The sequence below is a fragment of the Mesoplodon mirus genome, assembly GCF_964341445.2.
Source record: "Mesoplodon mirus genome assembly, chromosome: 2".
Taxonomy (NCBI): domain Eukaryota; kingdom Metazoa; phylum Chordata; class Mammalia; order Artiodactyla; family Ziphiidae; genus Mesoplodon; species Mesoplodon mirus.
Genome location: NC_138977.1, coordinates 14,623,510 through 14,650,221, shown reverse-complemented (window position 1 = coordinate 14,650,221; position 26,712 = coordinate 14,623,510). Strand labels below are relative to the sequence as shown.

At 45.3% G+C, this 26,712-nt stretch overlaps 1 protein-coding gene across 6 annotated transcripts in view; it reads left to right on the top strand.

Moving 5' to 3' along the window:
- The window catches only part of NFKB1 (nuclear factor kappa B subunit 1), a 133,635-nt gene that overhangs the window by 104,680 nt on the left and 2,243 nt on the right, over positions 1-26,712 (top strand). For 4 of the 6 annotated variants that reach the window (XM_082605705.1, XM_082605706.1, XM_082605707.1 and 1 more), the window contains 12 exons: positions 3,776-3,919; positions 5,197-5,286; positions 6,974-7,159; positions 8,331-8,472; positions 12,079-12,193; positions 18,029-18,230; positions 18,669-18,838; positions 19,178-19,280; positions 22,270-22,394; positions 23,760-23,826; positions 24,136-24,308; positions 25,064-25,244. In XM_082605705.1, the coding sequence (XP_082461831.1) occupies positions 3,776-3,919; positions 5,197-5,286; positions 6,974-7,159; positions 8,331-8,472; positions 12,079-12,193; positions 18,029-18,230; positions 18,669-18,838; positions 19,178-19,280; positions 22,270-22,394; positions 23,760-23,826; positions 24,136-24,308; positions 25,064-25,244 (1,698 nt within the window). The remainder of the gene's footprint in view (positions 1-3,775; positions 3,920-5,196; positions 5,287-6,973; positions 7,160-8,330; positions 8,473-12,078; positions 12,194-18,028; positions 18,231-18,668; positions 18,839-19,177; positions 19,281-22,269; positions 22,395-23,759; positions 23,827-24,135; positions 24,309-25,063; positions 25,245-26,712) is intronic. The other 2 variants (XM_082605709.1, XM_082605708.1) reach the window with 2 other exon arrangements.

Below are 26,712 nucleotides of genomic sequence, written 5' to 3'. Positions count from 1 at the left end.
TGACTGGCCAGAAAAGTAGCAGGCCATTTAGCATCAGAGTAACTATGTGAAGATGAATCTAAACTATACAACCCAAGGAATCATTGTGCTCATTTCTCAGAAGTCATTGAATATACCTTCCACTGCCCCCAGCCCCTGCAGTCACTCCTGAACTCATTGCCTCATTTTATATTCTTCACTTATTTTTATCAATATGTAAAATTATCTTACCTATTAATTTATGTGTCTGTTGTCTTCTTCCTACCTGTATTCTTTAGGTCACAGATTTGGCCTTTCATATTTATTGCTACATCTCGAACAATGTACGTCACATAGTAGATGCTTGTTAAATATCTGAGAGCTAAGTTGTTGTTTGGCCAACCAAGTTGCCATCCTCACCCGCAAGACTAGGAACTTGTTGGGTGCCACCAATTAAGACATGAGACAAAGAAATAGATCATATTCCTCTTGTTGTACAGAATCATGCAGCCCTGAACTCTGCATCCTTTATGGTCACTGATGTTGTGTCTCATAAAAACGTCATGGAGATGGTTGGGTCCAGGAAGACAATCAAAATGATCAGGAGAGGGATGGTTGGCAAGGGAAGAAGAGGGTTGAGGAACGGTTATACAAAAGCAAAGAAAGACCATAATGACTTTTCAGTCTGAAAAGATGGAGATTAGGAAGAAACAGAATCATAATCTTTAAATTATGAAAGGTATGGTCAGGATAAATGCCAGCGTCTTTATTGGCAAACTACAACCCAGAAAGTGAGAATAAGGTACTTTTTTTTTTTTTTTGGTACGCGGGCCTCTCACTGTTGTGGCCTCTCCTGTTGCGGAGCACAGGCTCTGGACGCGCAGGCTCAGCGTCCATGGCTCACGAGCCCAGCCGCTCCGCGGCATGTGGGATCTTCCCGGACCGGGGCACGAACCCGTGTCCCCTGCGTCGGCAGGCAGACTCTCAACCACTGCGCCACCAGGGAAGCCCGAGAATGAGGTACTTTTAAGGCACATGCACAGCGTAAGGTGGTAGAGGCTAAAAGTTTTATCAACATTTGTGAACTAAGCTGTTATCTTACACCATCAATTATTAAAGGAAGCAAAGATATGTTGGAGTGTTTCCCCCCAAATGGTGACCTAATATAATGCAATGCTCATTAGACCTTGTATCTGATCTTCACTGAGCCCTGACCTCATACAAGTCCCTCAACATCCTAGCTTCGGTTTCCTCTTCTGTAAAAGGAGAACTTGTAGTGAGTGGCCACTTAGGTCCCTTTTAGAATAGGTTGATGTTTCATAATACATCCCATGGTCCACTGTCAAAAGCAGACCACAAGGGTAAGTAAACCCAGTGTGAAAATCCCCATGTTTAATTCCATGGAAATTCAGACTGCAGGTTCTTCTATTTAAAAAAAAAAAAAAAAAAAAAGCTTGTCTCATGGAATTTTCTATATCAGTTTCTTGTTATTAACTTCTTAATGGCTGTAGGATAGTTAATATTTTTTAAATTGAGTCTTTAAAATTCCCATTTTACAATGAAATATAACCAGTGAATGTCCCTGTTTTATAAGTCAAAAGGAGTACATAGCAAATACCAAATGATCTCTTTGCTAGAAAGCGTGTCAGTAGATAACACTTATTTCTGAAGATGAATATGTTGTCTGCCTCGCTCTTGTATTTCATATTTCTGATGAACTAATATCCCACGTGAGATCAACAGTTTATAGGATGAGTAATACTTGTGACTTAGTTATGATACAACTGATGGAGAAACTTTATCAATCTGTCCAAAACCTTTGATAAGGAAATTGCTCAAGTTTCTCCACTTCGAGGTCACCCCTTTCTGGTGGAAGCATGTTTTCTTCAGAGTTGACCCATGCTGGCTTTTTTCTTCCTAGTGAGTCTAAACAGGATCCGTTTTTTTTTTTTTTTTTTTTTTCTGTACGCGGGCCTCTCACTGTTGTGGCCTCTCCCATTGCGGAGCACAGGCTCCGGACGCACAGGCTCAGCGGCCATGGCTCACGGGCCCAGCCGCTCCGCGGCATATGGGATCCTCCCAGACCGGGGCACGAACCCGTATCCCCTGCATCGGCAGGCGGACTCTCAACCACTGCGCCACCAGGGAGGCCCTAGACAGGATCCGTTTTTAAAAGATTATTTTTTAAGGGTACTTTGCTACCCTACTTTCCCCTGGTTATCTTTCAACTGCACTTAGATGATCGTGAGGTAATCAGTACACACAACAGCATTCTTTCTAGCCCTGAGATGACTGAAACGACGACAGAATTAGAAATAAGTGAAGATCCTTCTGAACATAAACAGTGACCAGAACTGATGTGAAGAATCAGAAATAGGACAGTTGTCAAGTATTGGGCTGCTGATTGAAAAAAAGAATACCATATTGACTGTTGATTTAATTTAAACAAAACCCAAAAACTTCTTTCAGTGCTTTATTTCAGAAGAGAGAAGGGAGAAAAAATATATAGGGTGGGAAAATCAGAGAAGGGAGAAAGAAAGGGAAACAGAAAGAAGAAACAAGAAAGGAACAATAGACCACAAAGGCACCAGCAGAACTCACAGGGGCAGTGGAGCTGGTGAGAAGCCAAAGAAAAACAGAGCAACCACATGAGGAATGAGGAGGGAAAGTCTCCATAGTATCTAGACTCGGCCAATCAAAAATCTCAGAGGGCATCACTGTATTTTAGTCAAGTAGTGGTCTTAGACTTGCAGCCTCGTATCTCATGAGTTACCAGTGACTACAGATCCATCTTTTATTGTCTTTCTGGGAGGCACGCATTTTCATTATTGTGGTGACCACCAAGGAACAGCCTCCAACACCTCATGTCTGCACTGTCTCTGCCTCTCACTTGGACTATTTTATCCTATGCACCAGTGACAGATGAATCTTTCTAAAATACCACCATATACATGGCATTCCCCAGTTCAAAAACATTCCATGGCTCTCCTGCCTGTAAATTAAATCCCTTAGGTTCATAATCCAGGTGCTTGGCAATGTGGTCCCAGTCAGCCCCATTTCTCAAGAATTCCTCATACTAAACGTTCACTTCAGCTAAGCTGATACGCTGCTGTTCTCATAAGCATGCCGTGCACATTGGTTCCTTCATCACTTTCCCCCTACATCCCCTTCCCGGAACATCCTCCCTTTGCCCTCTCCTGATACAGAGTTGATTCTGGGAAGCCTTTTCCTGAATCCTTCTCCACAGAGACTCCCTAGAAGTCCTTCCTTGAACTCCTGGAACCCTAGTTGGCACCATGAATTTAACATATATAGCATTAGAGTGCTTTGTCTCTAAGTCTTTCCCCTACAACCTTAAAATTACATTGGAGGGTTCTTGACAGCAAAGACATGATGTCATACTTCTCTTTATCCTCAGCACTTTGGTCATTGTAGACGCATAATAAATGTTAGCTGATTAGTAACTCCTCCTTGCTGCCCAGTTCAGTATTTTCAGTATTCAGTATTTTCAGTCTCTTCATCTTTGATGGGCAGTCTAGTCTTTCACTACCTTGAATGACATGGGGGACTTAAGAAACAATTGCAGAGAGAATTTGGGTGTGTACTATTCTGTGGTCCCTCTGAGGCTGGTTCTTGGTCTTCGTGCCCATTGGAATAAATATAATGCTTCTTGACATTTGGCATCTCTTCCTCCTTGTGTGTTTTCTATTTCCCTTTAAGATGTTTAAAAATACCATCAGAATCAGTATTCTTTCTGTGGCTAGTAGTGGAGCTGAATCAATCTTTTCTCCTCTGGTTTCTCTTCCTTTAAATACAGATAAAGAGGAAGTGCAGAGGAAACGGCAGAAGCTCATGCCCAATTTCTCGGATAGTTTCGGTGGCGGCAGTGGGGCGGGAGCTGGAGGTGGAGGCATGTTCGGCAGCAGCGGCGGAGGCGGCGGTGCTGGAGGTACCGGCCCAGGTACGAACCAAGCCCGTTCTTTCACATCTCAAAGGGCAGATTTTCTTCTCCTAGATTTCCTTGTCTATGGGTTGAGTGTTGTGACATTACTGAACATGATATATGACATTACTTAAAATTTCCCAGCAAACTTTTTTCCAAAGAAATGCATGTTCATCTTATAATATGTAGATAGATGAATACCAAAAACTGTAAGAAGGAAAAAAGCCACGAAGGCCAGTTACCCAAAGGATACCTCTTAACATTTTGGTATATTCCCCCCTCCCTTTTTTTTTTTTTTTTTTGGTACAGTTGTCTTGGTATTCTTTGGAAACATTGGAAAGGTTTCATATTATATTTGCGCTATGTTGTAGATACATAAAATCCTGCCATCAAAGATTAACTATTGTTTTTTGGCAGGTACATACATTATAATACATATTTATACATTTCTCCAAGCACAGCTGTGATCCTCATTTTGCATAGTGTTTTATTCCATTTACTCGTATGACCTATTTATTATCATGATTGTGTATAGGGTCATGTATGCTGCTTTTTCCTAATAGTTTAACATAAGCATTTCCCCATGGGAATAGAAATTTTACATAAGCATCATTTTTAAGCATCATTTTAATGACTTGTAATAATTCCTCAAGTGAACAAACCATAGTATAACTTACTTGAAGATTGTTTCCTGTTTCTTATGTAAAACGTTTGCACTGAACTCCTCTATCCACGTTGCTTTTCTTTTATTCCAGATAATTTTTGTAAATTAGATTCTTTGAAGTGAAATGTCAGAGAGTATGACAACTAACACTCACTGCTTCCCAGAGTTTTACCAGCTTGTGCTTCCAGCAGAAACGCATGAGAGTGACCAGTGGGGGCATGTTTCTCTTGAGGAGCCAGTATATGTTTCTGTATTTTGTTTGGTTCAGTTTTTCCCTCCAGGGGTTACTTTACTGTCTTCTGTGTCAGCAAGTCTGAGTCTGGGTGGCAGCCACTCACCGTTAGCCTCTCCCCTCCATGCAGGAGTGGGAGACTTTCTCTAGCATGAGCTCCTCCATGCTGCCCAGAGCCTGGGCTCTGCCTGGGTTGCCAAAAATGTAACCTTGCCAGAGTCAAATTCTGATCGTCCCAGTACCCCCAGTGATGTGCCTTATTACTAAGTCTCAACAGAAGGACCGTGTCGGGCACACCAAAGCCTGTTCTCACCAGAGGGAGGGACACTAACGTTTGCTGAGTTTCTTTTTATTTAAAAAATTATCATGAGGTTTCATTTGTTTTGCTTGCCATTTCAGGGTATGGCTTCCCACACTATGGATTTCCTACATATGGTGGAATTACCTTCCACCCTGGAACCACTAAATCTAATGCTGGGATGAAGCATGGTAAGTAACACTTTTCTTTTTTTTCAGTACTGAGAAAAGAATGAAAAAAATTATTTAAAAATTAATTAAAGCCAAGAAGTTTTTTTCTAAATCATTACTCATCACAACATTATCTTGAAAAAAAATTGATAAATGCCAATAAATTAAGAAGATACTTCTTTTCCAAAAAATTATTATTTCCTGTGGAGAGTATAGATTCTATTCCTGATACTATATTTAAATTTATACATTTACTTTGTACGTGGCATGAACAGGGGAAAGAAAAGAACATTAAATAGGGATAGAGAGAGATTTGACTATTCAAACATAAAAAAGTCACCAAACTTAGCTGTTCTCTCTCTTTTTTCTCAAATACTACACTTTTGAAGACACTTAGAGTTTTATAGGGATGGTCTTTTCTCATCAAATATATCCCCTGGGGGCTTCCCTGGTGGCGCAGTGGTTAAGAATCGCCTGCCAATGCAGGGGACACGGGTTCAAGCCCTGGCCCGGGAAGATCCCACAGGCCGCAGAGCAGCTAAGCCCGTGCACCACAACTACTGAGCCTGCGCTCTAGAGCCCGTGAGCCACAACTACTGAGCCCACGTGCCTAGAGCCCGTGCTCCGCAACAAGAGAAGCCACCACAGTGGGAAGCCCATATGCCGCAACGAGTAGCCCCTGCTCGCCACAACTAGAGAAAGCCCGCGCACAGCAACGAAGACCCAACGCAGCCAAAAATAAATAAATAAATTTACAGAAAAAATGTATCCCCTAATTAGCAGTTGTCACATCATGTGTTCATACTTCTATTACATGTCCATTTTAGTGTACTCATTGAAGAAATAATACAACAAGGTCTTCTCATGTATTTCAACACCTGTTTTACATCAGGTGCTTTTACATGTTTTAACTGTAATCTTTATGATTCCTCTGTAAGGAAAATATTAGTATCTTCACTTTACAGACAGAGCACACCAAGGTTCAGAAATGATCATTCACTCACTGAAGGTACCTATCTGTTAGTGGCAGAACCAGGATTTGAACCAGGTCTGCCTGTAAAATCTCAGTGTTCTCATAGTAGCTGTCAGGTAGCATAGTAGGACCTGAAAGAGTGTGATCAGAAACAGTGCACTGGACAGCTCCCACACCAAAGAATGTGAATTGAGATCACATCTTCACAACCTGCTTGAGCATGAGGGGAAAAAATAGCTGCTCTGTTTTCAAGAACTTTAAAAATTCCACTTCCTTGCAATTCCTAGAAGAGCTTTATTTCATTTTTCTCCTTTACAGATAAACAGAATGAGGTATACATTTTTAGAAATGTAAAAAAAAAAATTTTTAAGGTCTTAAATCAGTTTTCATCACAAGAAAAAAATTTGTAACTATATATGCTGATGGATGTTAACTAGACTTACTGTGGTAATCATTTTGCAGTGTGTACAAGTACTGAGTCATTACACTGTACACCTGAAATTATTACAATGTTATACCTCAATTTAAAAAAAGTTTTTTGAAAGTCACTTTAAAATAGCTCCAAAAGGTGTTACTTATGACCATTTTAAAAGGAATTTTAAATTGTTGTTTTTCTTTTCCCTTTGCAGTAAACCTGCCTCCTACCTTTATCTGACCTTTGCTGAAACAGTGAATTATAACTTAATTAATAGATTTTACTGAGGAAAAAAAGCTGAATTTTTGCTTTTACCTTAGGAACCATAGACACCCCATCTAAAAATGACCCTGAAGGTTATGACAAGAGTGATCACAGAGAGGCCATGAATCTCTCTGGGCAGGCAGCAGCGACCACCGAGCAAGACAAGGAGTCCTGCGAGCGGGGTGCTGAGGCTCATCTGGCGTACTCAGTAGGAGTAAAGGAGGAGCATCGCAGTTCCCAGGGTGAGTGAGCACGCGGAGGACTGCATGGTACTGCCTGGTGAGGGCGTGGGTCCGTTCTAGGTGGGCAGCCTATTTCCAGAAGACAGGTCTATTTTCTGTTGATCTAAAGACGATACATCAGCATCTGGTTCAGCGTGCTCTTCAGAGCCCTGTGCGCCTTTTGAAAAGCATGCGCTGGGTTATTTTATTCACACTGGGATTTCCATTTTCCCAGTGTTATCTTTGAATATAAAGTACAGAAATTTACATATGCTTCTCCAGTCCGTCATGCAGTTTTAGGGTATCACGAGAGATCATCTGAATCATTTCCACCACAGATAAGAGAGCAGTTTGCATACCTTTGACAGTCTCCCTTCTCTCGACTGTCATACTGAAGTGGAATTTCGCCTGAAAATAAGGACTTTTCCCATTATCCTGATGCCTTCTTTGAAGAATTAGGATTAGGAGGGACAGTGCATATTTGGAACCAGAACCCATTAGGGTATGTGTCATGGGTCTAGGTCATCCTAGATTATGCCTGGAAGACTTTTTCTGTAAGAGAAAGATAGTAAATATGTAGCGTTGTGGGCTACATATGGTTTCTATTGCATATTCTTTTTTTTAACACCCCTTCAAAGATGTACAAACCACGGTTAGCTAGGGGGCCGTATAAAAACAGGCCACACACAGGATTTGACCTTCAAGCCACAGTTTTCCTCCCGTTGACCTTCAGGAAGCAAAGTTTACAAAAACACCAATGGCTCTTGGAGAGTCTGTATCTCTGTGGCAGAGACTGATTTTTGACACTTTTTGCCTAACGAGAGAGTCGTTCAAGACTCCCACGAAGGATTATTTCACCAAGAGATTGTTTACAATTGTGTTAAAACCCAGTTAACATTCTTTGGAGATTGATTGTTCCCCTTAAGATAACAGAAACTTCTGAATTTCTTTTCCCCGAACAAACTGTAGACAGATTTTTTGAGACCAGCCTCTATATTTGTCAGTGAGCCAATGTCCAGCTGTGCTTTTTCTAGTGAACACAACCCAGAAGCACCAAAAGGAGCATTTTCCACTAAGTCGATGTGTCTCAGGGTATCAGAACACTGATGCCGACAGTCTTGGCCTGAAGCATGGCATTCCTGTAGAGCAAGTGTGGGAAACTCAACTGTGATTGTGATCCATTGCCTTGCAGAAAACCTCTTTCTGGAGAAGGCTATGCAGCTTGCCAAGCAGCATGCCAATGCCCTTTTTGACTACGCAGTGACAGGAGATGTGAAGATGCTGCTGGCTGTCCAGCGCCATCTCACTGCAGTGCAGGACGAGAACGGGGACAGGTAAGTCAGGACTTTTGCAAACAAGGGTTGTTTTAAAGGGGCGAAGAAAGAAAAGTATTGTATGCATGCTGGCTAGAAATAGAAGAATTGATCAAAGTTATTGGGTCCTGCAACTGAAACACTCTCTCAAGGAAAATAATGTGTCAATAAGGTTGAGTGGCACAGTGGCACAATCTCCTTCTCCTGTCCTGTGGCTCTCACCTCTTGGGCTCTAAAATAGCCAGAATACTCATCTAAGAGTACAGCACTCTGGGCGAGAAAACTAAGATGGGTGTGGGGAATGGTACTTTTTTTTTTTTTTTAACATCTTTACTGGAGTATAATTGCTTTACAATGGTGTGTTAGTTTCTGCTTTATAAAAAATTGAATCAGCTGTACATATACATATATCCCCATATCTCCTCCCTCTTGAGCCTCCCTCCCACCCTCCCTACCCCACCCCTCTAGGTGGTCACAAAGCACCGAGCTGATCTCCCTGTGCTCTGCGGCTGCTTCCCACTAGCTATCTATTTTACATTTGGTAGTGTATATAGGGAATGGTACTTTTTGAAAAGCCCTGCTTGATTTGTTGGAATACGATTTAGAATCACATTTAATAAACAAACACTTGTTTATTGGAATAGTAATATTTGCTGTATTTATTAGAATAATATAAAATTTGGTCTTACCAAATCCCTTAAAGCACTTGTGATCCCCACTGCATATTTGTAATAATAATATTCTCAAGGAAAAGCCCAATAGAGACAGCACAACAGCAGCAACAGAATAATTAGGAGGCCGTTGTCATGCTCTCCCAGTTACTGGTTCCTCTTCCACTGCCTCTGTGAACCGTCACCAGTCTGTGACTGAATCAGACCCTTGTGAAGGCTCTAACCCGCACTGTGTGGGAGTCTAACATTCCAAGCACTGTGCTTCCCATTCCTGCTGGTACCGAGCTTGTATTTGCAAAGACACCTGGCTTCTTTCTAAAACGGTTCTCCTAGTCCTTTCATTGAGACTTCTAAAACGATCTCAAAAGCCTGTAAAAATAACGAGTGACCGCAGCCCTCAAATCCAAGTCAAGTGCTTTATCCAAAACCTTCTCAAAATAGCGTCAGCAATGAGAAATGCTTCTCTGTGGAAGAGCTCTCGGGCGCTGTGTTTTAAACCTCAGTTTAAACACTGAACCAAATGCTTTAGGAAAGTGCCAACCTCAGGGTTTCAGACAGAGACCTTTGTTCTCATTCCTTGCAGCTTAACCAAGGATGTGGTGTAACCACTGGCCTTGTTAATACAGTATGAGAGGAACCGGTACAGCCTTCTTTGTGTACTGTCATGAACAGCAGAATGTTTTTCACAGGGTTAAATAATCCATTTAGCATTCAATAGCATATAACCACAAGAGAAAGCAGTTAACCAAGACAGGACAGTCGCATTTCAGGTGATATTTTTAGGGACCTGCTGATGAGCCTAAGAGAGACGAGCATAGGTAAGTTGGAAAGGGACTGCTGGTGTTCGAAGGGAGGATTGTGGAAAGGGACACAGGCACATGCATTCAGGTGAGGGCACTGAGGGGAAGGTATAGATGTGTGTAAGGACCTGGATGCATGTGGAAAGGCTGGGGAGGTGGCTTTCCCTGCCCAAGCAGGAGATGAACCCTTAGAGTCCCCGCCCCGGACCCCAAACATACTCACGCAAGCAGGCCCGCGGGGCTTGTCGCAGCTGGAGGCCAGAGGGGTGAGACATGGGGAGACCAAAGAGGAGTCCTCAGAAGAATATAGACAAGGGACAGCTTTTGGCCTTCACAGCTCAGTCCCTTGTTTTCACTGAGTTTATCATATTCGGCTAATAATTTGAATCCTGTGGCCATTAGTCATCACAGAAAATACAATGAAGAAAAAAAATAATAAAAGCTTCTGGTACTGGGGAAATTCCCACTAGGGTGTGAAAATCTATGGGGGAGGGGGAATGTACTTCTGCTACAAAATGCTGAGCTGCACATGGAAATTTTTAGGCAGTTTTTGAAGTACGACCTTTTTCTTGGTATATGTGCATCATGTCTGTGTCAGACTTTGGGCCCTTTTCAGCAGTCTTCTTCCAGCCCTACGGTTCAAAAGACAGTACTGAAACCCTGAAATCATTCATTTAAAAATATCTCTCAAATAACGAAGTCACAGTTTAGTTTTTCAGCCTCTCCTGAGTCAATGTTAATCCCAAGTAATATACACTTGCTATTTCCAAGAAGGTGGCCTGAATAAAATGACACCTCATATCTTTAGAGAAAATCCAGCCTGTGCCTCAAATCCCGTCTGTCCTGCCACCCTGGGATTCTCAGGGTGCTCCGCATCATAATCTGGCCATACTTTGGAGGATTCATCCTCCTAGATGTTCATCCGCAACTCTACAGAGCGGTGCCCATGTGCCCCTGAAGCAGGAGAGCTTAAGGGATAAGAGATGGCTTTGGGGCAAGACAGTCCTGGACTTAATATATGACCTGGATTGAGTTCTATTATACCCCTAAGTCTCACTTTCATCACCTGAAAAATAAGGATAATGTCACCTACCTCGTAAGACTGTTGTTGTGATTAGTCAGATAATGTATGTCAAGCGCCTGGTGTGGTCTGGTATTAGAAGCTCTAAACAAATAGTAGCCACTTTTTTATTGTTGAGTCATTTCCAACTAATTTTAATTATAGGCTTTCTTAACAATTAAAAAAATTTGTTCCTAGGAGTGACGATGGGCACCTGCCAACATTTTCAGCCACATCAGCGTTAGCCCTAAGTTTGTTCAGTCATCCTTATTTTAGCGCCTAAACTGTGTGCCAGGGCTATAAGGCTGACCCAGAGGGAACCAGCGTCTGAGAGGACCACAGGCCAGAGAGGGAGGAAGATGCATAGAAAACTGCAGTCGCTCAACCAAGCAGTACACTTGAGGGGAGACAGCCTGCTCTGCCTAGGAAGTTGAGGAAGTCTTCTCCAAGGATGTAAGGTTTGCACTGGCGTAGGAAGGATAAAGAGGTGCCGTGGAGGCAGAGAAAAGGAGCAGAACCATTCCAGGCAGAGGGACCAATTCGGTGGAGAAATACAGTTACATCCTTCCTTCAGAAGTTTGCGTCTAGAGTCTTCTCCCAGTAGTTAAGAGCCTGACTGCATTCTCCCCTCTTGGCATCTAGGAAGATCTTAAAAAGCCACCACGCTGTACTTGGGAGGAGGTGGCGGAGCTGGGTGAGATAACTGCACCCTGCTGAGCAGATCCGAGTGCAGCCGTGTTACACACGTCACTGTGTGTCGGGGTACGTCAGAGAAAAGGGAGAGGAGAAAGCGCATGGCACAGGCAGAGCTGGGATTTGAACATAGCTTCCTCTGTCTCGAAGCCCGGGTTCCTGTACACCTCAAGGGTCCAAACCGAATGCCCCCAGAGAGCAGGCAGGTACTGGAAATGAGTAGGCAGTAAAGCATCCCCACCTTGGATACAAGATGTTTCAAAGATTCGAGACATTTGGGGGCCAGAGAAAACTAGGTATGAGAGCCAGATACAATCTGGGAGTCTAATCCTACCTTGGGAATCTTTTTTTTTTTTTCCCATTAACAGTTTAGTTGATTATTGCCACTATATTTTTGTTCCAGTGTCTTACACTTAGCAATCATCCACCTTCATGCTCAGCTTGTGAGAGATCTGCTAGAAGTCACATCTGGCTTGATTTCTGATGAAATTATCAACATGAGAAATGATCTCTACCAGGTAAGCAGAATAGAATAAATATGTCCCATCTGTCAAGAAAAAATGCAATGGAAAAAAAGTTAAGTTTGAAAAGCTAGTGATTTACAAGAATTTTGAAGTCTGCTGAACATGTTGACAACATCTAGATTAAATGCGTATCCAGTGAAGGGTGCTGAATCGGAATACAGAAAGGTAAAAAGGTTGCTTGAGAAGGAAAACGTGTCTTTCAGAAACAGAAAGGTCAAGGTGAAGAAGACAGGGAACACCAAAGAGATCTGCCCAAATGAGGTTTACATAGAAATGAGGTGGGCTCAGAAACAGCTTCAGGACCTCTGTTACAGAGGTCTTCAGATATTTCAGATAGGGGAGTTGACTGGAGACTCAGTGAGGCTGCCTGTTGGGCACATGCAGATTTCAGGTGAGAAAAGGAGATGAAAACTGTTGGCCAGAACCAAAGCCTGGATGCTGGGTGCAGGGAGCCGGCAGACCTGGGCCACCCTCTCCGGCTGAGGGACCGCACAAGCAGGACGTGAGCAGGGTTCTGCTCTCCAGAGCTGCTCCCTCCTCCCTCCTCCCTCCTCCCTCCCGGGCGCTCTCTCTTCCTGCTGCCTTTCCCCGGCCCCATCAGTCTTCTCTACAGCCTCCTGGTCTTGCCCCCTTCTCGGCTTTCCTGTTTTCTCCTTCCCTTCACACGAACCAAAGTGACCTCCCAGTCTTCCTTGGCCTCTGTGGTATGCTCAGATGCCTGATTCAAGCATATCCCTTACTCTAAAAGTACAGACAACCATCATGCACAATTATTTACACAGTAAAGGTGCCTGTTCCAGTTCTCAATTTTTAAAGCAGGTGATGTGAATCATTTTTATTTCCTCAAAGCAGAAGTCCTGAAATGTTTACATGTATCTCTCAATAGATTTTTATCTGTGGATAGGTGTTTCCCGATAAGGGAAAGTAATGGATGTAAGGCGTTAGGCTTCTTCTTTGGCTGTCATGCTTAAGATCAAAGGGAAAATGAAGTTGGGGATTCTTCGCTGACTCATAAAATAACTAGGATGAGGTCTAATTTTAGATATATATTTAAAGGATAGCTTCTTCAAATTTTCATACCATTTTGGGTGTTGCTGGTATTTGGAAAGTCATTTGGCCCTTAGAGCTTGATTCTCACAGGCTTTTGGACTGATTGTTGCTTTTCACCATCCCAAGTGTACAAATAAAACTACAAATGGGATGTTGTCACTTCTCAGTCCTCCTTTCAAAGGCAGCTTAACTTCACTGCCTGGAGGTCAGATTGAAGGAATTGCTTGTTTTTCTGTTTATAAATAGGACCTGCAAAGGACCCCGCACAACAGGATATTAGTAGTTGTGATTTATTATGTGCCAAACTCCTTACTGTATCATTTGGGTACATATATTGAGACTCTCCAGTGTGCTGGAGACAAAAACTCTCAAACCACCACCTTTGACACTTGTGTGCCTTCTGATTTGGGGAGTCTCAGGAGAATGCAGGTCCGTTTTCCCCACCTTACATTGTTCTCACTGATGGGCAAAGATTCGGGATCCCCCTGGTTTGCCTTTTAGGTCTTACACACATACCCAATGGCAACTTCTATTTGAGAACTAGAAACCCACTAAGATTTAGACTTTCATTTATCTGTTGTAAAGGTTTTCTCTTAGCTATTCTTGATGGGAAATTAGACAGTTCCCTAAGTAATTTGGATTATTTGGCAATTGTCTTAAACATTCTCCCAGAATACCTTTCACTAATCTTAGTACATTTCTGTGGCCATCTGTCACGATCAAATCTCTCTGTCACCCACCATCTAGAGAAAGACACACTCAAAATAATCCAAGTGCATAGGGTTAAGATTTTTCTGAAAATATTTCTGAAACCTGTTCCCTTTAAACCCTCTTTTCCTCTCCCATTTCCTCCCCACAACATAAACAACAACTCCAGTGTGTGTGATAATCAACTGTTTTATTTGTATATGTTCCTGTAAAACATTAGTGGGGTTTTTACGCATGTATTGTTTAATGTTTCTAATTATTATAAATATAATATGTGTTCATAGTTTTTAAAACAGTACATAAGGATATACATTAGAGAATCAAGGTTACCCTCCCTGGCAGCATATACATCTCCCAGCCCCACTCCCAAATATAACTATTGTGTTTATAAGTATTTTCCCAGGTATTGGTTACATAAAAATATATACTTTAAATAGATATTTTAGTATATCCTTACACACAGTCCACATTATATTATACATACTGCTCCTGATTTGCATAAACCTTTTTCTTAAATTTTAAATACAATTATAGATTCATAGGTGGTTACCAAAAAAAAAAGTGTACCAGGAGTCCCATGTACCCTTTACCCAGTCTCCCCAGTGGTAACTTCTTGCATAACTCTAGTCCAATATCAAAGCCAGGAAATTGACATTGATACAATCCACAGATCTTATCTGGGTTTCATCAGTTTTACATGCACTCATTTGTGTGTGTCCATATAGTTCTCCATGCACATATTTTTTAATTGCATAAGTGGCTTTGTGCTACATGTCACTATATTTCTGCCTTCACTGCTTATGGGATTTATCCACCTGTGTGTACAGCTAGTTCCTTGTTCTACTCCTGAAGAGGATCCCATAGTTTACCTCTTCCACCTGTTATGTACCTGTTCCCCAACAGTGGACACTGAACCAGCTTCTCTCTTCCTACCTCCACAGACAGTACTTCAGTGAAGAGTCTCACCCATGTGCCCTTGTGGATTTGTGTCACTCAGATACACAGACGGGAGTGGGATTGCTGGGGCATTTGTGTACTTGGCTCTGCAGAATGTCTGCATGAGTCCATATGCCAGCAGGCATGGCATGAAAAGTTCCTGGATTCCTACATTGTGTAATTGCTTAAGATATAATCCCGGGGTTTAAGATCTAAAGCCTAAAATGTCATAGAAAACCTTCATGGGATCATAGGAAAAAAAATTTAAAAAAATTTTTTTTACTCATGGTAAGAGATTTTGTATGATATGAAACTTATATTGAAACTACAGATAATTTTAAATCTCTGAATGGTATTATTTATTTTTTGAGAGGAAGGCTCTTGGCTATAATGTCTAAAGTTCTGAGGACATGATTCATTTCAAGCCAGGATATAGTTCTAAGGGATGAAAAAAATAAGGGTGAGAGTGGAAATATAGGAAAAAAATCCGTTTCTGTTATATTAAATAATCACTGTAGCAGCTTCCCTGGTGGTGCAGTGGTTAAGAATCCGCCTGCCAATGCAGGGGACACAGGTTCGATCCCTGGTCCGGGAAGATCCCACACGCCACGGAGCAACTAAGCCTGTGCGCCACAACTACAAGCCTAAGCTCTAGAGCCCGCGAGCCACAGCTACCAAGCCCGTGAGCCACAACTACTGAAGCCCGCGCACCTAGAGCCCGTGCTCCGCAACAAGAGAAGCCCCTGCAATGAGAAGCCCGCGCACCGCAACGAAGAGTAGCCCCCGCTCACCGCAACTAAAGAAAGCCCGCGTGCAGCAGCAAGACCTGATGCAGCCAAAAATTAATTAATTATAAAAAAAATAATCACTGTAATGAGACTTAGGCAGCACAAGCATCTTTCATCCTGTTTACGTGTGCCGTGCCCCGGCCAGGGTGTTGGTGGCCCACCTGTTGTCACTGCTACAGCCACTAACTGCTTACTGAGAAGGAAAGTTTAGGCAAATTGTCACTAGACAGGCTGGATTTCACAGGCTTCTGTGAGATAGACTGATTTGTATAAAAATACATTGCTGTTCTGTGTCAGTGGCCTCAGTTCTATACTTCCATGATTGTGTCTGTCTTAACTGATTTTGAAAACACGCAGTTGTCAAAACACCTCATTTGCATTCACTGAGGTACTGCTTCGTGGGCAGGGTAATCAAATGGACTGTTGACACACTTACTAGGTGTCAGCAACTCAGCTTGTTTGTCCATCCGAGCCCTCTTAGTGAGAGGTAGTTCTCTGGTCCTAGTATGACTTTGAGAATCCTCTAAAATGGGGTTGGCAGAGTTCTATCGATTGGTCTCATGGAGCCAGTCCATGGAACAGTAGTTTTTAGTTTAGCACCTTTTTTTTCATGTCAGTATAGAATGACAGCACCTTTGTTAATTGGTTTCTATCGGGCAGTTTATTTAAACTTCTTCAGTAAAACCATAGCCTTGATTTGATTTGTTAACATATGATTTTTCAGCTGAAGGTAGACTCCTAGAAATTCAAGAAAACTGTATTTACTAATAGATGAGTTAACATATCAACAATCACTTGGCTGTAGTGAGAAACAAGAAAGCTATTAAGAATTGTAAATATAAAAAATAATCTTGATAATTGAACGACTGAATGTTAGTCCAGTATATATATTGGATTGGCCAAAAGGTTCGTTCGGTTTTTTCCATAAGACGGCTCTCGTAGCGCTTGGTTGTCTTTAGCTTCATTCGAGACAATTTTGTTAGATTGTATGTGACAGCTGTCATATCAGCGTGCATTTAAAAAAAGACATCAAAATTGGTGATTTTTTTTGTGTAGCCATTTTAATATTGAAGATGGGAAGAAAACAACATTTTCGGCCTGTTATGCTTTATTATTTCAAGAAAGGTAAAAATACAACTGAAACACAAGAAAAGATTTGTGCAGTGTATGGAGAAGGTGCTGTGACTGACTGAACATGTCAAAAGTGGTTTGCTAAGTTTCGTGCTGGAGATTTCTCGCTGGACGATGCTCTGTGGTCCGGTAGACCAGTTGAAGTTGATAGCAATCAAATCGAGACATTAATTGAGAACAATCACCGTTATACCACTAGGGAGATAGCCGACATACTCAGAATATCCAAATCAAGCTTTGAAAATCATGTGCACCAGCTAGGTTATGTTAATCACTTTGATGTTTCAGTTCCATGTAAGTTAAGCGGGGAAAAAACCTTCTTGACCATATTTCTGCATGCGATTCTCTACTTAAACGTAACAAAAATGTTCCATTTTTAAAACAAATTGTGACAGGTGATGAAAAGTGTATACTGTACAGTAATGTGGAATGGAAGAGATCGTGGGGCAAGTGAAATGAACACCACCAACCACACCAAAGGCCAATCTTCATCCAGAGAAGGTGATGTTGTATGTATGGTGGGATTGGAAGGGAGTCCTCTATTATGAGCTCCTTCTGGAAAACCAAACGATTAATTCCAACAAGTACTGCTCCCAATTAGACCAACTGAAAGCAGCATTCGACTAAAAGCGTCCAGAATTAGTCAACAGAAAACGCATAATCTTCCATCAGGATAACACAAGACCGCGTGTTTCTTTGATGACCAGGCAAAAACTGTTACAGCTTGGCTGGGAAGCTCTGATTCATCCGTCGTATTCACCAGACATTGCGCCTTCACATTTCATTTCGGTCTTTACAAAATTCTCTTAATGAAAAAAATTTCAGTTCCCTGGAAGACTGTAAAAGGCACCTGGAACAGTTCTTTGTGCAAAAAGATAAAGAAGTTTTGGGAAGATGGAATTATGAAGTTGCCTGAAAAATGGCAGAAGATAGTGGAACAAAAGGGTGAATACGTTGTTCAATAAAGTTCTTGGCGAAAATGAAAAATGTGTCTTTTATTTTTACTTTAAAAACCAAAGGCACTTTTTTGGCCATCCCAATACTTCATTAGCATGTGATGTGGAACAGAGAGTAACTCATTTGCAAAGGTGAGAAGTTAATCTGGGAATGAGAAATGGCCCCTCAGTATGACTCCACCTATTGTAGTCACAGCTACTAAGCCTGTGGGTTACAAGTATGCCGCTGACCAGTGTCATCTCCTGCCTGTTCTTCCCAGACACCCTTGCACTTGGCAGTGATCACCAAGCAGGAGGCTGTGGTGGAGGACTTGCTGAGGGCCGGGGCCGACCTGAGCCTTCTGGACCGCTTGGGTAACTCTGTTTTGCACCTAGCTGCCAAAGAAGGACACGATAAAATTCTCAGTATTTTACTCAAGCACAAGAAGGCAGCACAACTTATCAACCACCCCAACGGGGAAGGTAAGAGACAGTCACACATCGTAGTATAACCCTCTGTCTGCTTTCTACACAAAAAGTAGCTCTCTGGTAAATGTGTGTTATTTGATTGGCACCCCAAAGTGCTTTCCTTAATCACTTGGAATTCATCATCTCTTATGGAAATTTCCATTGCTGGCTGTAGCTAATTCCTTTAAAGATGATTTGGAATAGTCAGTAGGAGGAAAAAGCAAAGGCCTGAGCAAACACCAGTCTTGGTATGTGGAAAGCATCCGTTATTCGGAGAATGTTTATATGCTGTCGGTGTCTCCTGAGAACGTGAGAGGAGTCTGGGTTTACCTGCAGAACAACTGACTTACAGCACCTGTAAAGACTGTCTAGAGGAGAGATTCTGTCGGCACTTGACATGCTGACCCCCGACAGCCTTCCCTCCCCGTGACCACGCCTGTGCTTGGGCTGCAGGTCTGAACGCCATTCACGTGGCCATGATGAGCAACAGCTTGCCGTGTCTGCTGCTGCTCGTGGGCGCAGGGGCTGACGTCAACGCTCAGGAGCGGAAGTCGGGGCGCACGGCGCTGCATCTGGCCGTGGAGCGCGACAACATCTCCTTGGCTGGCTGCCTGCTCCTGGAGGTGAAGGATGCGCTTACCTGCCTTTGCATTCAACTCCCAAAGGGGATTGGGGGAAATCTTTTCGAAGAATGATGTCGCAAACAGGTTATCTCCCTACATTCTGCTCCACCTTTGTAACATCTACTCTATCTACTCGACGCTTCAGAATAGCAGCTCAGGCTCTCCCAGCATCCCTTGCCTGGTTATTTCTAAGTGGGGATTTCTTCAATGGCATAACCTGCCCAAAATAGCAACAGGGCTGGTAATGTGACCCGGGGAGCCATGCAGACAGGGGGAGGCAGGGACAAAAGGGCGAGAGAACCTCGGACTAACCCTTTTCTGTGTGGGGGGGGATTTTAGGGTGATGCCCATGTAGACAGCACCACCTATGATGGAACTACACCCCTGCACATAGCAGCTGGGAGAGGGTCCACGAGGCTGGCAGCTCTTCTCAAGGCAGCAGGTAAGGCAGCCTCGCGGTCGGTGATGGAAAATGTCATCAGGAATGCAAACCTAGCCTCAATAGAGCAGCCATGCCACCTTCTTAAGCCACAGACCCGCTGCGGAAAGGCACAAGTAAATAAAAGTTCTCTGGCAAATCACATTCAACTCTGTAAAGGCACTGTTTGGACTAGTGATCCTGGGCTTCGTGCTGACAGTCAGGTTAGTTTTTACTCTCCGGTTCACCTGTTTGTTTTGGATGTGGGTTGTCTTCATTGACTCCCACGACAAGAGATCTTCTTAACGTTGAATCAAATTCCTTGTAGAATTCGGAGCAGTATCCACCTCAGGTCATGTCACAAGTCCTCAGAAGGAAAAGTTTATTGGTATAAGAAATGATTTAAAGACTTCCTTTTGCAAGAAAGATCCCTGAGAAGCCAAAGTAATAGGAAAAAACAAATGGGCCGTGTGTTGAGTACTGTCACGTGCCAGGCACTAAAAATCGCTAGCTTCTGTTGGGCTAGGCACTTCACATGCACGGTCTCATTTAGTCTTACTTAATCCACAATAACCCTTTGAGACGAATCCCGTTATTAGTCCCATTTTTTTAAAATTTATTTATTTTATATTTATTTTTGCTGTGTTGGGTCTTCGTTTCTGTGCGAGGGCTTTCTCCAGTTGCGGCGAGCGGGGGCCACTCTTCATCGCGGTGCGCGGGCCTCTCACTATCGTGGCCTCTCTTGTTGCGGAGCACAGGCTCCAGACGCACAGGCTCAGTAGTTGTGGCTCATGGGCTGTAGAGCGCAGGCTCAGTTGTTGTGGCGCACGGGCTTAGTTGCTCCGCGGCATGTGGGATCTTCCTGGACCAGGGCTCGAACCTGTGTCCCCTGCATTAGCAGGCGGATTCTCAACCACTGCGCCACCAGGGAAGCCCCTATTAGTCCCATTTTATAGCCAAGGAAACAGACTAGAGAGACTTCTGCATCCCGGTCCCAGGGCCCCAGTAAGGGGCAGAGCTGTGGGTCACACCTTGTCACCCGGAACTTCCAGACTCTGTTCTCTCTGCTGGGTTTCTGTCCCCTGTTTTGCTCAAGGATTTGAAGGTGTTATTCCAATTCAGTCCTCTTCCTGTGAAATATAGAAGAATTATTCCTGCTCATCCTTGAATCTCTACTGCCTTGTGTATTTAGAACCTCAAAAAATGTTTAATGGAATTGGTATCTCAAGCCTGTCCTGGCATATGTGATTTACCTCAGGTTATTAAAATTTTTTTAGAAAATAAATGCTTCACAAATTCAAGAAAAGAGTAGATTAAATACCTTCTAAAAAAAAACGGAGGCCAGAAAAATATAAGAACCTTTTCTTTGGCAGCACTACATTTTTCTGACATCACATCCCGAATAAGCAGCAGCCTTTTCTTTCCTCCTTTGTCAAGTTGACGTTCCCATGAACAAGATACGATGATTGGAGTGTGTGTGAACAGTGTGGGGAGTCACTGGTTATAATTAAGAAATGCCTTCAGACGAGAAGCTCTGACCCTTCCAAGAATGCTTTCTCTCTAATTCTCAGTATCCCATGAAAAGAGTAGCAAGTAGCAATTTCTCCAGTATATAAATGAAGAAACTCAGAAGAAAAACTTAGTCCTGGGCTTCCCTGGTGGCACAGTGGTTGAGAATCAGCCTGCCAATGCAGGGGACACGGGTTCGAGCCCTGGTCCAGGAAGATCCCACGTGCCGCGGAGCAACTAAGCCCATGCGCCACAACTACTGAGCCTGTGCTCTAGAGCCTGCGAGCCACAACTACTGAGCCTGTGTGCCACAACTACTGAAGCCTGCGTGCCTAGAGCCCGTGCTCCGCAACAAGAGAAGCCACCGCAATGAGAAGGCTGCGCACCACAACGAAGAGTAGCCCCCGCTCACTGCAACTAGAGAAGGCCCACGCGCAGCAGCGAAGACCCAACGCAGACAAAAATAAAATAAACAAAATTTAAAAACAAAAACAAAAACCCTAGTCCTGAGCTCAGAGTCATGAAGAAGATCACTTAAGGAACAGACCTAGTTCAGCTTCTCCATCTTTGGTCCTGCAAATTGTTCATCCTAGTTTCTCTACTGTTTTCCATGGTCAGGTGACACTCACTGCCCCAGAGATCAGGCTGCAGCTGGGAGAACGGAGTAGGAAGTGGTATGCAGATCCTCTCGTTAGGCACTCCTATCGTTGAAGTTGTCAAAGGTCAAACGTCCTCCCAGCAAGACTAAAACAAGGTCCTCTTTCCAAAAGGGGAGCATGCTAAACATCCTACTGTTCATCAGGCAGCAAGCTAAACACTCTCTGAATAAAAACAGTCTCTTGTAAGCCTTTGAGAAGTTAACTCTAGCCTTAATTTTTGAGTTACTTCAGGTGTTTCTTGCTGCTGGCTAAGCAACAGACTAGATTTTCCAAGATCGGCCCTAACTTTTTCAGCAACTCCACATCCTACCAGAAGGTTTTCTTGGCATTTTGCATTTAAGGATCAGTGCCGTACCCAGGAATAAAGCGGAACAGGTTGGCGCTAGACAGCAAGCAGCTTTGCTCTTTTGAGCAAGCAGGTGAAGAGGCTGAGAAACGTGCGGTGCTGGGCATCAATTTGAACACTTAGGACCTTGATCCTGAGCGTGCACCCTAGTCCCTGTAAACTGCTGCCTTCAGTCCTCAGGTTAAAGGTGCATCGTTCACTTGAAAACTGTCCTATAGCGTTAAATGTGAGAGCCGGCATGTTCCAGGTCTTTTGTTTTGGAAAGTGCCCTTGGCCACATGGGGTATCCGCAGTCACCTTTACAGTCAAGATGCATTAGAATTTATTTAAATTTAAATTTTTAAGTTTAAAAGCAGGTTTCTGGATATTTCAGTAGAAAATGTGTTTTATATGTTTATAAATAAACATGTTTTATCTATTTATAGACTCTGACCCCTGCAGGCAGTTAGAAGTTGACGAGATGTGGGTTTACCTAACGCTATGTAACTTGACTTCGCAGGAGCGGATCCCCTGGTGGAGAACTTTGAGCCTCTGTACGACCTGGATGACTCTTGGGACGAGGACGGAGAGGATGAAGGAGTCCTGCCAGGAACCACTCCCCTGGATATGGCCACCAGCTGGCAGGTGAGCGTGGCTCCGCCTGTGTGCTGGCTGCCCCTGAGGGAGCTCCAGGTCCAGGGATGTCAGAGCAGGTGGCCTTCCTCGGTCTTTACTCCCCAAAGCACACGCCTGTTATTTTTTAAGAAAGTCTGCTTGTCAAGAGCTGTATCTCTCTTGAGAAGCCTATCTGTGAAAGATCTAGGTCAGCAGAGTTGTGAGTGTAAAAGTATATGCCTAATCAGATCAGAGCTAGATGAGAGAAACACAGAATTCACGTTACAGGTTACCCACTCTGAACTTACACCACAGTCGTTCCCATCTCAGTTTCTGAAGCCAGGATAAATGTTATGGTTAGCTTGAACTTTGGTAAGTGATTTCTGAACATAAAAAGACATGGGGATTCTTCTGAGGATCTGCACAAATATAAACAAAGTAAACAGCCTTATAGCTTTCCTCGGAACCCTGCTGACCTGAGATCTGAAGGCGAAAGCAGTTACTCCATCTTTTGGGCGCAGGGAGGACAGCCAGAGAGGGAGGAGGTGGGCGGCCCACATATGCCCGACCCAGCTGAATAGTAACCCTTCGCAGGGCCAGGCGCTGCTCCCTGTCCAAAACTGCTCGCTTGCCTCCTCGCGGGCCGTGTGGGTCGAGCGGAGCGACCCTGGCGGAGAGACCACACGGCTCTCTTCACGTTGAGCGCCTGGTTTTCCCAGAAGCCTCACCACAGAACACAAAGATAACCCACTTCACTGACCCCCATGTGGTCCTCGCCCAGGGCAGCCAGCCACCGAGTGACTGCAGAGAACGCCGAGCCGCCCCCAGAGCTATGGAGTTTTGGGTTTTTTTTCTCCCTTTTAACCTAAGACTTTTCTGGCCCCGCAGTTAAAATGTGGATGGTGCCAGGAGGCTGACCCCAAGCCCTGTGAGCATTTGTACACCTCAGTTTGAGCAAGTTCGTAAAACTCGTTCTCGGAAGCCTGTTCACTAGGGGGGAGGGGCAACCACGGAACCCAGCTTCACGGCTCAGCGTGAGCTCAGCCCTCTCCCTGGCTCTCAGGAAACATCGCTGACCAACACGTGGCTGACTGGGTGGCCTAGACTGCCTGTGCCCCTGCCCCTCAGCAGGGCCGTGGCCTTGGCTCTCTGTGAGGCTGGGTTGGGTCTTCCTCCCCACCTCAGGCAGCTCCCGTGGAGCACAGCCTCCCAGGCCCCCCCAGAGGGCACGCGCATTCCCGGGCAATGGTACTGACCCCTCTTCCCAGTCCTCCATCTTTGGGGTCCCAGCCCCTCCTGAGGAGGACATGCCGAGTCCTTTATATTACAAAGAAGCAGATTTCCCTCATGGTCCCTTTAATGTGTAACATTTCCCCGTGCTTTTCTTCCCAACAGGTATTTGACATATTAAATGGGAAACCCTATGAGCCAGAGTTTACATCTGATGATTTACTGGCACAAGGTGAGTTGTGGGAGAAGCGGGTTCTTTGAGCCAGTGTCATCTCCACCCTGTCACTGAAAGGCGGGGGGGTGGTGGTCAGGGCGTGCTGAGAAAGGCACAGGGGCTTCTTTCAGAATCAGGAGACCCTGGAGGGGTGCCACGGAGGAGGTCCAGCTGTAAATTATGACAGTGTAGGCTGCTGCTGACTTCCAAGTGAAGGAGTGGGATTGCTTCCACGGGGCGGGAGGGTGAGCAGTGTGGCAGCGATCCGTCCCTCCGGAGTGTCTCTGGTCGGTTAGGACGGTCGTGTTTCTTCTTTATTCTCTTCAGGAGACATGAAACAGCTGACTGAAGATGTGAAATTGCAGCTCTACAAGTTGCTAGAAATTCCTGATCCAGACAAAAACTGGGCTACTCTGGCACAGAAGTTAGGTTTGGGGATACTAAATAATGCCTTCCGGCTGAGTCCTGCTCCTTCTAGAACTCTCATGGACAACTATGAGGTAACACGTCGTCTTACATCTTTGACTACGTTTATTTGCCTTGGCTCTGTGGACATCACTGGCCGGAGTATAATCCCTTTCCTTCTCCCTTAACTCTGAGGAAGAAAATCAGTCATTACCCGTGTCCTGGGAGGGTTGACCCAGGACAGCAGGAAACCCACCTTGGCTGTTTTCAGACACCTTGAGACTTGCTGCAGAAATGCTACTTAGCGTGTCAGGATGGTCACAGAACTTTGATCTCCCTGAGCAAAGACGAAAGACTGTAATCAACCTCCATGCCTTGCCCTCCCCAAGAACATGCCTTGATCCCATGTCAGCACATGGAACCAGTGACGTGACTCCTTGCGGAGCCATTACCTGGTGATGCTTTCCTTTCTGAAACGAAAAGGTAGAAAAACATGGGGTGAAATTACTTTCTGTGGCACAGGTCCTCAGCAGCTCGTTTCTCAGTGGTTTTCAGAGCTTCAGGGATATGGGGTAGGCTTCCCTCTGGGTAGTTTCACTGCCTCGGCACTTCTCTCTCTCTGCTTACTCTAAAGTGCTTCTCCGTGATTGCCTGAGTGGTCTTTAAGCTGAAACAGGAAACTTGACTCAGAGACAGCGTATCTTTTAGTTGCTCTCTGCCCTGAGCGCTACCTCCCAGGCCGCCGGCTATCTCAGGGGAAGGGGCGTGCTGTTGTGTTTACAGCCTGCCTGCTTGTCCCCGCACAGCTTTGAACGCAGAGACATCCTCCTTCTTCGTTTCTGTCTCGCAGGTCTCTGGGGGGACAATAAAAGAGCTGGTGGAGGCCCTGAGGCAGATGGGCTACACCGAAGCCATTGAAGTGATCCAGGAGGCCTTCTGCGCGTCGGGCAGCGCGGCCACCAGCCTGGTGGAGGCTGCCCCCCAGGCCCACTCGCTGCCCTGCTCGCCTGCCTCCACAGGGCAGCAAATAGGTAAAGAAAAAGGATTGAAAAAGCGGTCGAGACATTTCCCCGCCCTGCCAGGCTGGCACCTTCAGCCTCTGGGGCTGTGGCCTGTCCTCCCCACCACCATCTCCCCCACACGCCGTCCGCTACATCCGTCCCTCTCGGGGACCATAGGTTGTACTGTCTTCCCCTCCGGACGCGACCATTCAGGGGAGGGGCTGTCCCCACGACAGCCACATGGGCACCCGAGTCGCTCAGGTTCACGGTAAATACCAGAATAGCAGGCTGCAGGTGGTGACGGCCAGCATTACTTGTCTCGCTTCTTAAATTTATGAGAGAGAGAGAAACGTGCAGACCCGGGTCGGTGGAGGCAGGACGAGCGCCCCAGGCTGTGGACGGACGCTGCGACGTCTCCCACCGCTGCCCAGGCTCCCCTCCTGTGGTCCTGTCTCTCCTCCTCCCTTCCGCCTCCTGGCCGCGTCCACAGCGCCGACCCGTCACCCCACCTAGAACGCGGGCCCTGACGGGCTCTCAGCGCCGCAGTCCCCTCTTTCCCTTCAAATGCGCTCTCCCGCTCTAACAGCCATTTCCCTCCTGCTCTCTCCTCCTGACCTGCCAGCCCGCTTCCCGCTCCTCGGCCGTCCCGTGTCCTCGTCTCGCTCCACCGAGAGCATAGAAACAACTAGACTTCTCTCATCTTTGCACCGTCAAACCAGCAGCCCGCCTGGGCCCGCCTCGTGCCCGGCCAGGTCCTGCTCCTCTAATCACCGCCTCGCGCTCACGCCTTAGCATTTTCTCCCTCCCGACTAGATCCCCTCGCAAGCGTGCTGTAGTTTCTCTCATCTTTCCAAAAGAAGACAAACGGAAACCGGCAAACAAACGTCCCTTTGACTCCCCCATCCCCTTTAGCCGCAGCCCGATTTCTCTGTTCTCCTACCCAGCCAGGCTTCCCAGGAGAATTCTGTAGCGTTCTTCTCTCCCCCTCCTCACCTCTCTCCTCGACGCCCTGCGCCCGCGCTCGGCCTCTACCCCACCCCTGCACCAGGCCCCCTCTCATCACGAGGACCGGCGTCTGCTCACATCTGGTCGCCGTCCTTCTCAGCCTCCCCTCCGGGCTCTCCCCTGGCACGCTCAGCTCCACACTCACCTTTTAAAGTCGCAGCCTCCAGAGCCCCATCCTAGGCGCTCCTTACTTGTCCTCATGTGCCCAGGACTCTCGATACCCACTCACAGCCGGGCTCGGCGCGGGCCACGGCGGTCACAAGCGCTGCCATCCTCCAAGAGGCTGCGACGGCGTGTGAACGCTCGCTGGCCCTGACCGCCCCCATCCAGCCCACCTGCATCTCTTGCCCCGATGCCTGCGGCAGCTCCTGGTCAGTCTCCCTGTTTCCAACCTCTCCGCCCGCCTTCAGTCCATTCTCTACACAACAGGTCATGTGATTCTTCTTAAAAATGATGTTCCTCCCTCGCCTTCACTCAGCTATTCAACAGGTCT